A 13273-nucleotide genomic window follows, 5' to 3' on the forward strand; every position below is an offset into this window, starting at 1 on the left:
TAAGTTTCCTAAGAGCAACCTCTATTTTTCTTCATGGTACTAATTAACTCCCAGCATGATATGTCTGTACTTTTCTTCATTTATGGTTTTATGTAAGTATCTCTACTAGAATATAAGTCGGATGACAGAAAGGATATCATCTGTTTTGTTTAATGTTGTATACTGTATAGCCCTAACATTCACAACTGTGCCAGATACACAGTGGACACATTTGCCAAATGAATACATGAATATCAACATAAAAAATATATAGACTAATTTTTGTAGACAAGCAAGCAAACAGAATTCCATTTATTCCAAATCCTGTTGCATATTCTACTGAACCCTGCTACCTCTTTGCCTGTTTTCAGCAGTCTGTGTTTCTTTTCCTAAAGGTTGAAGTCTATATCAATGGAATTCCAGCAAAATGTTCGGGTGACTGTAGTTTTACGTGGGATTCCACGGCCACTCCCCAAGTCTTGGCCATAAGCCCTTCTCAAGGTAACGTTCTGCTTTTTAACTTGGAGTATGAGGTGGAAGGTAACTAGCAAAATGCTAACTCTGATAATGATTCTTAAAATATATATTTATTCTGGTATTACCAAGTAAAGCAAGCAGGTCATTGTATAAAGTGAAAAAAGAAAGAAAAAAAGAAAATTACCACATAAGAGTACTTTGGGAAAAACACTAATTATTTATTTTGGAAAAAAATGTCTTTGAAGCTGAAGTACAGTCTTTGATATATATCAATTGCTAAGCTGTTATACTCCACTTTCACCAGTTGGAATCAAGTTTAAAATTTTACTCTGACTTCGAGGCATTTTTGTTCAACTAAAGTAAGATATTAATTGGAATCCTTTGCCATGTGAGATCACTTTTTCTAGGAGACATAGCATTCAAAGGCTAGTAACAACACAGTTGCTGTTTAACAAAAAAAAAATGATTAGGTGCTACGTTTGAGAATAAGAGAAAACATATTGGCAAGAACTCACCTAGTCCAGAGGACACATTGTACCATTTTCTTCATAGCATGTTATTGCTCAAAAAAATGTGATTATACTCTGTGTCTGAGCTCCTGGAGATGAAAGTAAGCAGCAGGAATAAGAATCATAAGGGGTGATTTTTTCCAATCAAAAAAATAAGCTTAGGTACTATGATCATATATTGAGTGTGATGGCTAGTAGGAAACTTTCTCCACTAGTTATATATCATTCCATACCCCCCAAAAAGCATTTAAAAATTTAAAACAGTGCTATTATTTTAGATTGAAAAACTATTATCCTCAGACTTTTTATAATAATGATATTAACTTTAAGATAATTCATATTACATATGAATATCAATAATAAGAAGTTGATGGACATTTTATTATAGTCCTCTGGTACCGTTTTTTGCATCTATCCTTGCATTTTGTAATGAGATTCTATTTTTATATGCACTTCTTAAAGATTATTCTTTATTTAAAATAACAATTTGAATTGCTTTTCATTATGTTATAATCAATTTAAAAATGACAAAAAGGATAAAGAATGATATAAAACATTTTTCTTCACTGAAAGTTGACAGCTGTTAATATTGATCATATGCACTTCAAATTATCAATTTAAGAAAGAAAGAAAATATTAAAGGAACAGCTAAAGTCTTTTTAAAGCACCATCCTTAGTTTTAGTCCCCTATATATGTCCCCAGAGGCAATCACAGTAATTAATTTTGTGTGCATTCTTCCATGCCATTTTAACATCTTTTGCATATGGCACACACATATGGTGATTTTGCCATGTTTAAAGCTTATAAATGAGCACTTACAATGTAAATATCTTGTTGTTTCTTACTTTTGTCATTCATAATGCATTTTGAGATACTGTATGTGCTTGTAGGTATTCCTGTCACTTTAAAGTACTTCATAAACACATGGATTTATTTGTTCCTCTCTTGATAGGCATTTAGATTGTTTACAATTTTTTTGTTTTACAAATAACTCTTTTGAGCTTCCTTTACAAACCTGCCATTGCATATATTCTAGAATGTCTTAAGAATATATGTCCTGTCTGGACATGAAATTGCTGGATAATGATTGGGTATTTATGCATTCAGTTTAGTAGATAACTAAATTGTCCTCCAAACTTGTTCTAATACTAGCTGGTATGAGAGCATGATCTTCCCCATATCCTTGCCAATATTTGAAATTATCAGTTTCCTAATTATGGCCAAACTGTGAATGAAGTTGTCTTTGTTTGAATTTGCCTATTCTTTGGTTAGCAATATGCATGAGAATCTTATATATTTTGTGGACATTCAGATTATTTTTTGGACACGCAGATTACTTCTAAAAATTGTTTAACATCTTTTATATTTTTTACTGGGTTGTCTTTTAAAAATTGACTTGTAGCTATTTATTATATATTATGTTTACCAATACTTTGTACATGTCTTCTACCAGTGTATAACTTGTATTTTGGTTTAGTATATGGTTCGTGGAAACATTTAAATCATTGATTTATGTATCTTGCTTCACATATATGTTAACTATAGCTTTTTAATTTTATTTAAGAAACCCATGTTGACCTCAAGAGATCAGATTATATTTACTTTTAAAATTTTGGAGTTCTGTTTTTTCATTCTTAGCTATTTAATTCCACATGGAACTTATATTATGTGTGATGGTATGTAAATATGTAGATCATGTATTTCATGTGTTAAACCCAGACACTTTTAAGAGTAAATGGAAAAACATTTAAGTTTAAAATACTGAGACAGCAGGTGTAAACAGGGAATATCCTACAAACTTTAGGATTTATGTAACAATAGATAGAGCAATCATTTTCTTTACAAAATGGAAGTGTCTATACCACTTATTGTATAGGTTAACCTTTCCTCATGTGTTTGTAATGGCTAGTCTGTCATATATTAAGCTACTCTACAGAAATGTCTGTTTCAATCATGTAATTCTTCCCTCTGATCTCTATAAAGCATAGATTCAAAATATGAAGCAAGACAGAATAATTCAATGGAAAAAGTACCTTCACCAAATGAATCGTTTTTTCTCTGCTATTTTTAGGCTTATTGTCTACATCTTTTAGAAGTTAAGCTTATTTTTCTCTGATAAATATTGGATTTTATAACTACAGATTCTAAATTTGTTATTATAATGTTGTTAGTTAAACTTTGTCACTTTCAGGGTCCTATGAAGAAAGCACAATTCTAAGCATAGTAGGCTCTGGATTTTCTCCTAGCTCAGCTGTATCAGTCTCCGTTGGATCTACTGGTTGTTCTCTTCTTTCCGTGGATGGTAGGTTCTTTGAAATTATAAAGTCTGGTTGTACTTCTCTAAGAGAAAGTGGAATCTAAAAGCTGTATTACAAATATGATTCCTTTGGTGTACCTAGGGTGTCATGAAATTGATAACCTGGCCTGAATAATAGTTTGTCTTTGATTATGATCAAAGACTAATGTTTCATGGTTATACAGTGTCTTTATCTTGTAACAGTTAATTTTGTTCTTTCTCTTTTTATCCTTTACAAAGTGGTCACATGAGGTCTTTCTTGTATTGGTCTGTTTGGGACACAAACATGTCCAAAGTCCTGCTCTAGTGTTCCAGAATTCCTGCTGGTGTTTTCACAATGCTGCATTGGTCATGCAGCAAGAGGATGTGGCCATTTACCCTGACTTCCAGTCCAACAGAATCTCTCTCCAATGATGCAAAAGTTTTACATTATCTACCTCTTGAAATTGGGAGGGCCATAGTTTTCTATTTCCTAAAGTTATCGCTCATGATTCTAGGTGTTTTCCTTAATTTAAATAGATTGGAATTATGTAAGCAAATCCATATAGCAATTCATTTCTGTTGTTTATAATTTAAATTTTCTATGCATTCTTGAGCCCAAACATCCAATATTGTGCTTATCAGTATACATAGATTGTTCTAAATAAAGTGAAGAAAATATTTTAATTTAGCTTTTATTGATAAAACATACAGTACTCAATGTTAGACATAAACAATGGGTTGGACCAAAAACTTTAGAATTATTAATATAAATGCAGTTGAAAATTAGGATTTAAAAAATTATGACAGCTTTCTTTTACCTTGCCTTCATCATTGGTTTATCTATTTTCTAGGAGTGCCTGATTCATAAATTAGGTAAAAATATTGCCCCCAAGATCCTCCTTTCCTATTAATATTTAGATAGTTGTCTTCAAATGTATTTATGGGATCTAAAAATGAAAGTAAATGTTAATATTTACAAATACAAATTTTCAGTAATTTTGTCTCAAAAAACTCATTTGCTTTATCATTCCTTTCTTCTTTTTATCACAAGAAAATGAGATCAAGTGCCAGATTGTGAATGGAAGCGCTGGACATTTACCAGTTGCTGTGTCTGTAGCTGATGTTGGACTAGCACAGAATGTAGACAGTAAGGGATTCCACTTCATTTATCAGAGTCAGCTCTCACACATCTGGCCTGATTCTGGAAGCCTGGCAGGTAATAAGTTATAGTTGATAGTTCTCATCAGAGACAGTCATGTACTTTTTCCGCATTTCATTGTGCTGTTTTGGGTATAGGGCACAGAGAGAGGAACTCAAAGTTCTCTCATCTAGAACAAAGGAGAGTCTCTTTTTAGAAGGTATGGTGATTAAATGGCTGGTTAATTCTTTTGTTTCTTAGGAAGCACAAATCAGGGTGACTGTTTATACTTATATCTTAGGTTATTGAATTAATATCATCAATTATTACATGTTTCCATAACAAGCTCATTAATTATGTCAGGATAAGATTTATTAGTTATTATTCTGCCTACCAGCTGCTTCATTTGTAACCATGGTCTCAATGGAGCTACTTGACCCAGAAAAAGTTCTGGGAACTAATCAAGCCAAGGGAGGCTGAGAAAGAGGATGGAGAAAAAAATAATGCATTTTTCTTGTCCTGCTTCGTGTTTGGTGGCTCTCTGTCTTTTTTTTTTTAAATCATGCTTAGTTTGGGATTTTGTGCTTTTGTTTTGAGCTTTCTGGTGTTTATACAAATTTTACTTTATTTTTATTTTGTCATTTTTCCTTTAATTTTATTTCACTTGGAGGTATTAAAATTGGGGATTTTGTGAGGGTCTTAATTCACTCTTATTTCCCACCTCTGGAATGATTGAATGAACAGAAAGAGCATAATTTGTCTTGAGTATGAAGGAAACACTGTGAAAAATAGATGTTGCTGCTAATAATGCCCCCAAACAAATGTGGGTTGTATATCAGTATTATTGTTTAGATGTTGCCAACATTTCTTTTTGTTATAGTTGATCTGCTTTTTTGCCTTTTTCCCTCTTTGTTTTTCTTATAAAGGTGGTACTGTATTGACTCTATCTGGATTTGGCTTTAGTGAAAATTCAGAGGTTTTAGTTGGAAATGAAACCTGCAGTGTGATTGAAGGGAATTTGAATAGGATAACCTGTAGAACACCAAAAGTAAGACCTCTGATTTTTGTCATTTTCCTCTTAGTTCAAAATCTTACAAATTAGGGAATATCTGAGCAGAAGGTTAAGCAAGTGAAACATTTTCTAGAAATTTTAGATTTTCCATCAGGCTCGTCAGGGTCATTTCTTCAACATCTTTCTGCAAATGTTCACAGAAAAAATATCTCCACGTTCTATGTACTTAAAAATCATGCAAAAAGACAGACACACAAACTCATATTAATTAAGTACTCCATTCCCCTTGAAATAATAGAAGTGCATACAAAGTAAGACACGTTAACATACTATCAGCACTTGAAGATGAATAAAATTTTACCAGGTAAAATAAAAGTTTTAAAAAATGAGCCAGCAGTACAAAATAGTCTCAGAAACCCAGGCAAATAAATCTCAAAAGTTTTAATTTTTAAAAATAATTTACTTTTTAAATGTATTAAAGTTTCAATTCATTGACAAAAAAAAAGCGAAGTTCTCCATGGGATACTACAATTTAGTATGAGCATTATTCTTTACCTTAAAAATAGTCTTTAAATTTAAACAAAGATTCTGGTTTGTTTATTATGTGCAAAAGGATAATGATATGAAAATGTAGCACAGTAAGGGGGCGCACTGTGAAGTTGTGATTTGTAAAAAAAATAAATTTGAGTGTGTGTTGGGCTGAATGATGGGGAGGAGAATCTGGAGTGCTATACATCAAAAATTACTTTGTTTAAATCATGACATTCAGTTACACACTGAATGTTCATTAAATACATACTTGGTGATGGAAAATTGTTTTTCCTAGTTGGGCACTGTGTAGGTGCTATATCAGTAAAAGTACCAAGTATTCTTCTTAGGAATCCAACTGTTTAGTTTTGGATTCTAGAACTAGATAAGCAAAAGATATAATAATGTGATTTGTTAATGAAATTGCTTAACAGTTACATTTGAGTCTATTTCATGAGCAAAAAGACAAAGGTTATAGTATCTAAGCCTTTATCATTTGGAGAACCACTTGTCTGGAGCATCTCAACTACATTTTATAGCTGTTAAAATCCAAAGCTTTAGATTCAATTAAATTGATCATCCAACCCACAAACTACTATATCATAAAACTTTCTCTTGAGAATTCACATGTTTAGCCTATATTTGACACCAACAAATCATCTTCAGAAGTTTTTTAATAATTCATTTTATTTTCAGACATTGAATTTCCATATCTTAGTATTTAATATTTTCTAATTGTTTTATTTTTCCACTTATTTTAGAGAAGTGAGGGTACAGTTGATATTTCAGTTATTACTAATGGATTTCAAGCCACCTCCAGGAATATTTTTAGGTATAATTGCTTACAGACGCCAGTTATAATGGATTTTAGTCCAAAAATACGGACAATTCTAGGTAAGACATTCTTCAATAAAAGTAATCATTTATTTTACACAGATATCACATCTAGAAAGTCTTTTGAAACATAATTTCTTCCTCAATGTTATTAAAGTGAAACAAGTTTTTTTAAACAAATATCGCTCAATTTATAATTAATTGTACTTTGAACATGTGCAGTATGGAGAAAAATATTATTTGTTTAAAAAAGTAATTTGTCCTATTGCTTTTTTTCTTCTGAAATAATTAAACATAAATTTTATATCTATATTGAAGTTGTTAACTCTTGTTTTACCTTTTCTTCAGAAAGTGTTAGGATTTCTCAAGTCCAATGAAAGATAAATGAGTTGGTTTATTTAATATGTAAACTTCACACTGGATAATAAATGGAACCTTTCTGCAAATGTTTTTTTTTAATAATAGGAGATGTTAATTTAACAATTAAGGGTTATAACTTTGGAAATGAACTCACACAAAACGTGGTGGTGTATGTTGGAGGGAAAACCTGCCAAATTCTCCACTGGAACTTCACAGATATTAGATGCCTTTTACCAGAGCTGTCTCCCGGAAAACATTCTGTCCATGTAGAAGTCAGAAACTGGGGTTTTGCATCAACCAGGTATGGTAATAGCCACAAACTTGTTAGAGTCATGGAACACTCTATGAGGCTAATAGAATTGGGATAATCTCTAATTTATGATATGTTAATTGCTCCTTTATTTTTCTGTATCTCTTTTTGCAAAACATTTTGAGAAAATCTCTAAAGTACAATATAACACTTTTTTGCCAATCAATACCATTCAGATCATGTTGAAAAATTCTCTGCATGACTAGATTTATGTTTATGTCACACAATTTTCATTCACTCAGAAAATACTTATCAAGTAAATTCTAGGGGCAGACACTTTTGTAATGCTGGATTCACAGTAGAAAATGAGAAGTGCATGTTCCCTGCATTAATTGAGCTCATAATTTTGTAGGAAAGATTTCAAATAGAGAATTACATGAGTCGGCTAATTATAAGTGTGAAAACAACTATGAAAAAGAGAACCAGGTACTAAAGTACGTAATAGAAGGACTTGACATCCTGAGGAACAGGGAAGGATTCTCTGAAATGGTGACATTTTAGCCAAGAAATGTGTAGGAAAAAGCTGGCCAATTAAAAGATAGGATAGAGAGAAACCTTCTCTGTTTCTTGTAGAAATGTAGTATATTCTTCCCCAAACTGTCTTTTAACTGGCAATTTTATTTCTTGTGTGAGGAAGTCACTAGTTGGAATGCATAGGAAAAGAGAAAAACTGAAATGTAGTGATTGAATGGATGACAAATGAAGGCTAATAAAGCTAATGTCAAAATGGAAGGAGAGATGATTGCAGTGAAATCTCGTGGAGGTGAAAGAAGCTGAGCAACCTGAGGACTACGATTCTTTTCAGATCAGAGGGAGGAGTTCATATGAGTTCTGGAACAGTTCTTGGCTTGTTTTGGCTGGATGATGTAAGGTGCAGAATGGACTCCATGTTTACGTAGGTGGCAGGCGAAGAATTACTAATTCAGTTATGTTGAGGAAGCTTAATGCAAGTCAAAACAAAACTCATTGGGGGTTTTCTGCCTGAGGAATTATGGTGGGAACTGGAATGTGGGAGTCCATTCTGGTAAAAAAAAGGACTGTACATTTTGATGGCCTCCCAGCAGGTACATTGTCTGTAACAAAGGAAAATAAATTAAAAACCTACTCACTGGAAGAGTGGGACAGAAAATCTTGACATTTCCCACAAACATGGAATGATAAATTTAAATTACACAACACTTTTGTCTGAGAAACAGCTGGTAAAAATTTTTTCCCACATTGTGGGTTGTTTCTTCACGCTGTTGGTAGTTTCTCTTGTTGTGCAGAAGCTTTTCTAGAATATATAAAGAACTCAAAAAAATCAGACCCCCCAAATTTAAAGATCCAATCCAAAAATGGGCATCTGAAATGAACAGACATTTCTCAGACAAAGAAGTAGAAATAGCAAATAAACATATGAAAAAATGTTCAACATCACTGGTCATTCGAGAGATGCAAATAAAAATAACACTGAGATTCCACCTCACCCCAGGAAGAGTGGTTGCTCTCAAGAAATCAACCAATAACAAATGCTGGTGGGGCTGTGAGGACAAAGGAACCCTTCTCCACTGTTGGTGGGAGTGTTAACTCGTGCAACCACTGTGGAAATCAGTATGGAGATACCTCAAAGAACTAGGACTAGAGGCCCTATTTGACTCAGCTATTCCCCTGCTGGGTATCTTCCCAAATGAATTAAAGGAATCATACTACAGTGATATATATGTACCCATGTTCATAGTGGCAGTTTGTAATAGCTAAAACTTGGAAATAGCTCAATTGCCCATCAACTGGAGACTGGATAAATAAAATGTGGGTTTTAAAAAAATAAAATGGAGTACTACTCAGCCACAAAGAATGAGAAATTAGAGACATTTATAGCTAAATGGATGCACATTGAGGTGATACTCTTAAGTGAAATAAAGAGGACACAGATGTGTAAATACCGAATAGTTTCTCTAGTGTGAGAAACTGAAAGTGTAAATAAGGACTAAAAGGTTTAATGGATAATGTGAAGTAGGAAGAAAAGGTCCAAAGGGGAAGGGAAAGTGGGAGGGGCTGGGGAAAGGAAAGAAGGGAAAGGAATAAATACGAGAAAAGGAAAACATGAAAATATAGTGTTTGTAAATAGGGAAGGGTGGAGGGGCTGAAAGGAGGGCAGGGGAAGGGGGAAAAATATAAGAACCGAGATAGATCATGTAAAGGTAAAAATTCCCAGTGATGAATGTCATCACATAGTATACCTAAAATGTACCAATAAAATTCATTAAAAAAGTACACAACACTTTATTAGTCTGATAAGATGTAGAGAATTCTATTGCTTTTTTGCAGATAGAGTTGCCTTTATATTTTACTCTAATAAAAATATAAAATATTTTAAAAGATTTCATTTATGTTTTGAGGTCTCATTTCTCATAGCCATAGTTTTCCATAATATTTTAAGATCTTCCATCTCACATGGTTTTGCTATTAAATTTTCAGAAATCTAATTTTTACAAGTATCAACATTGATAATTACCAGACTATGTCGCTGATAACTAATACTTAATGACATATATGTATATTCAAATACTTCCTCTTCCTAAAGAAGTTATAGCCTAGCAAGAGTTAGGAATATGGGCCCAAGGGAAGTGGACTGAAAAAATCTGTTCCTTTTTCCTTCTTAGTGACAAGTTAAATGCATCGATACAGTATGTTTTGGAAGTGACAGACATGTCTCCACACAGAGGCTCCTTGTATGGCGGGACTGAAATCACTATAATGGGTTTGGGGTTCAGCACGATACCAACTGAGAATACTGTGCTCTTAGGTAAGAGCTGCGATCTCCCAGGCTGCATTTTCTCAGCTTGAAGATGTGCCATAGAGGTCAAGTTACTGCTCCAACTCTCTTAATCATGTAAAGTTCATTTGTCTATTAGTGTGTGAAAAAGGTTAAGTATATTTGGTTTAGAGGATAAAATAAAAATAACTGCTTTTCAGTTTTTGATTTTCCAGTAAATTATTATTGTTTATTTAATGTGTATAGAAAACTTTAAGGAGAGGCTTTGTTTTGAAAATCATCAATACTCAAACATGCTCACCATCAAAAACAAAGTACCAATACTGTACCTTGTACCAAAGAACTTTTGCAGGGTCTTGTTTACCAATGTTACTTCATTTCTACAGTTCATAAAAAATATTTGAGGAAAAAGTGCTATTTCCATCTTTATTCTTTCTAGGTTCTTTCCCTTGCAATGTTACATCATCATCAGAAAACACCATAAAATGTACTCTTCACTCAACAGGGAAAGTGTTCCGAATTACCAACAATGGGGAAGATTTAGGTACCAATCACTATTTACATATTGTGAATAAGGAAAGCTCTTTAATGTGGAATTAATTTAATTCTTATTTACTTTACACTTCAAATTACTCAGAGAATTAAGTATTGCTGTTTCTTTCATAACTTGTCAGTGGTATCCACTTAACCTAGGGGATCACACATGGAGTGCATTGGTGGTAAACCCAAACTGAAAAGGCTGGACTTTACAATCCCATGCTCAGAAACCGCGTTGGGTTTTGTTTCAGTACAGAGTGTCCTAAATTACTACAGTTCATAATCAGTCATGGGTTGCCAATGTACATTCCAGTTTAAATTACATGTTTTTGCATTCTTATATGTTTCAGAAAATTCTTAGGTTTAAAGAATTGGTCATAGCTTTAAAAATATTCCATGTAACATTTTTGAACAATTTATTGAGTAGCCACTTGTTTTTTTTCAAATTGTCTCTTGGTTATCCATTAACAAAGTTAATTAAGAACTTTACTTTTTTATGTTTTTTCTCTTTTTCCTCTCAAAATATGATTCAATTCTTGCTCTCAGTGCATGGATTAGGTTATGCTTGGTCACCATCAGTCTTAAATGTGTCTGTGGGAGACACAGTGGCATGGCATTGGCAAGCACATCCCTTTCTTAGAGGAATAGGATATAGGGTCTTCTCGGTCCCCAGTCCTGGAAGTGTGAGTTATGATGACAAAGGATTCACAAATGGAAGACCAAAATCTTCATCAGGTGTGTATCCATTTTATTGAATTTTGCACCATACTTATTATTTCTAGATGTAATGAAAAGACATTTTGTGCATATTTAGCATACTTTTACATGAATAATACAGAAAAATGTACCAGGTGGTTTACCTGGCATTTTATGGTTATCATAAAAATATTATAAATGAATGCAAGCAAGCTATTTTATACACACTGAAATAAATTCTGGTATTGGAAATATCTTTATTAATTCTGTGATAATTGACCAATTGAAAACTATATTGTAAAAGCAAAATACAGTGAAAATAGGAGTATATATTTTAATCATACCAATCTGGTTGCAAATGATGAGCTTCTATTGATTAAAATCGGATTTACAAGTTTTTATTTCTTGTAGGACAGTTTAGTATAAAGTGCGTCTTTTAGATTGCCTATTTTGTTCTATATATGTAGTGATATAAGCATTATTGTTTAAAATTTTCATTTTAGGTTGCATTTTTCTTAAATGTGGGTAAATTATGTCAAACTTTCCCTGATTATCTTAAAAATTAATGCTGGATCATGTCTTCCTGGGGTGTAATTTCACTCTACAAAATAGCTCTTTTATAGCCAGTGAGTCATTTTCTTACTGCTTCTTGTTGAAATATCAAACATATGAAAAATAAGACACATGTCATCTTCATGTGCACTTAAATGATCATTTCAAATTTCTTCACTCTCCTTTAAAAGATGCATGAATTGCTTGTATTTATTTTGTACAATCTTGTTTTATGCCAGGTTCATTTTCTTACCAATTCACTTTGCCCGGAATCCATTATTACAGCAGTGGGCATGTTGATGAGGCTCGCTCCGTTTCTCTCCAAGGAGTCATTAACGTTTTACCAGCTAAAACCAGGCACCTTCCCCTGCAGGTGTTTGTGCGTAGCACTGAAGCCACGTACACTCGGGGTAAGATGGGAACTGTCACTGAGGTGGCCCAGGGTTTACTTGACCTTCCTGGAGTAGGGGTTGAATCACTAGGTCACCTGAGGCAGTCTCTTACTACCATATGACCTTGAAAAGGTTTATAGTGCTCTGAGCTAGAGTTTATTCTATAAAATAAAGATAATGTTAATGTCTTCCTGTCTGCCTCCCCGAATCCTTGTGTGCTTCAAGTGAGATGTAATGTCTAAGAGTTCTGACACTCTGCATAAGCCCAAAATACATTCAGATATTTGGTGATATTATTGTTTTATTTCTCCTATTGGAGCTGGCCTTGAACAAACTGAAAAGTAAATTAAATTTACATTTACTCTTGTATCTTTATTGTACAGTCTTTGTCTAGGTCTTTAATCCAGTTGTCCAGCCTAGGACCAGACTCTCTTGTCATTTAAAAGAATTTACCAGAATTTACAACCACCTTTGTCAAAACAAAGAGTAATGCAGTCTGAAAACAGTTCTTATTTTGGAATATTATCCATGACTTACAGGAAGTTCTTTTGTCTAAAGGAGGACCTGAGAATTTGCACTTGGGAAGCTCTGTGGCAGGCTGCCTAGCAACAGAGCCCCTGTGTAGTCTGAACGATACCAGGGTTAAAGATTCAAACATATTTCTCTTTGAGCTTTCAAGTTGTATTTCACCATCTATAAGCAACATTACTCCGTCCACTGGAACAGTAAATGAATTGATAACAATTACTGGAAGTGGCTTCAGTAATCTGACATGTGCTAATAAGGTAAGAATATATAGATCTCCTTTGAAATTCCATATACTCCAAAAAGGGAACATGCTTTGACTATACCCTCATGTTTAATTTTTATCAGCTTTATGAGATGTAATTCACATGCCATACAATTCGCCCATTT

At 33.2% G+C, this 13273-nt stretch overlaps 1 protein-coding gene across 4 annotated transcripts in view; it reads left to right on the forward strand.

Annotated features, from left to right (window-relative positions):
- Pkhd1l1 (PKHD1 like 1) overlaps positions 1-13273 on the forward strand; it is a 150919-nt gene that overhangs the window by 55364 nt on the left and 82282 nt on the right. For all 4 annotated transcript variants that reach the window (XM_087190687.1, XM_087190688.1, XM_087190689.1 and 1 more), the window contains 11 exons: positions 375-480; positions 3158-3268; positions 4296-4460; positions 5309-5430; positions 6684-6816; positions 7222-7417; positions 10069-10211; positions 10621-10725; positions 11265-11453; positions 12206-12376; positions 12917-13143. In XM_087190687.1, coding sequence (XP_087046813.1) covers positions 375-480; positions 3158-3268; positions 4296-4460; positions 5309-5430; positions 6684-6816; positions 7222-7417; positions 10069-10211; positions 10621-10725; positions 11265-11453; positions 12206-12376; positions 12917-13143 — 1668 coding nt within the window. The remainder of the gene's footprint in view (positions 1-374; positions 481-3157; positions 3269-4295; positions 4461-5308; positions 5431-6683; positions 6817-7221; positions 7418-10068; positions 10212-10620; positions 10726-11264; positions 11454-12205; positions 12377-12916; positions 13144-13273) is intronic.

This window comes from Heterocephalus glaber, unplaced genomic scaffold, assembly GCF_053883595.1.
Source record: "Heterocephalus glaber isolate CG9 unplaced genomic scaffold, H.glaber_assembly_v1.0 deba00001555, whole genome shotgun sequence".
Lineage (NCBI taxonomy): Eukaryota > Metazoa > Chordata > Mammalia > Rodentia > Bathyergidae > Heterocephalus > Heterocephalus glaber.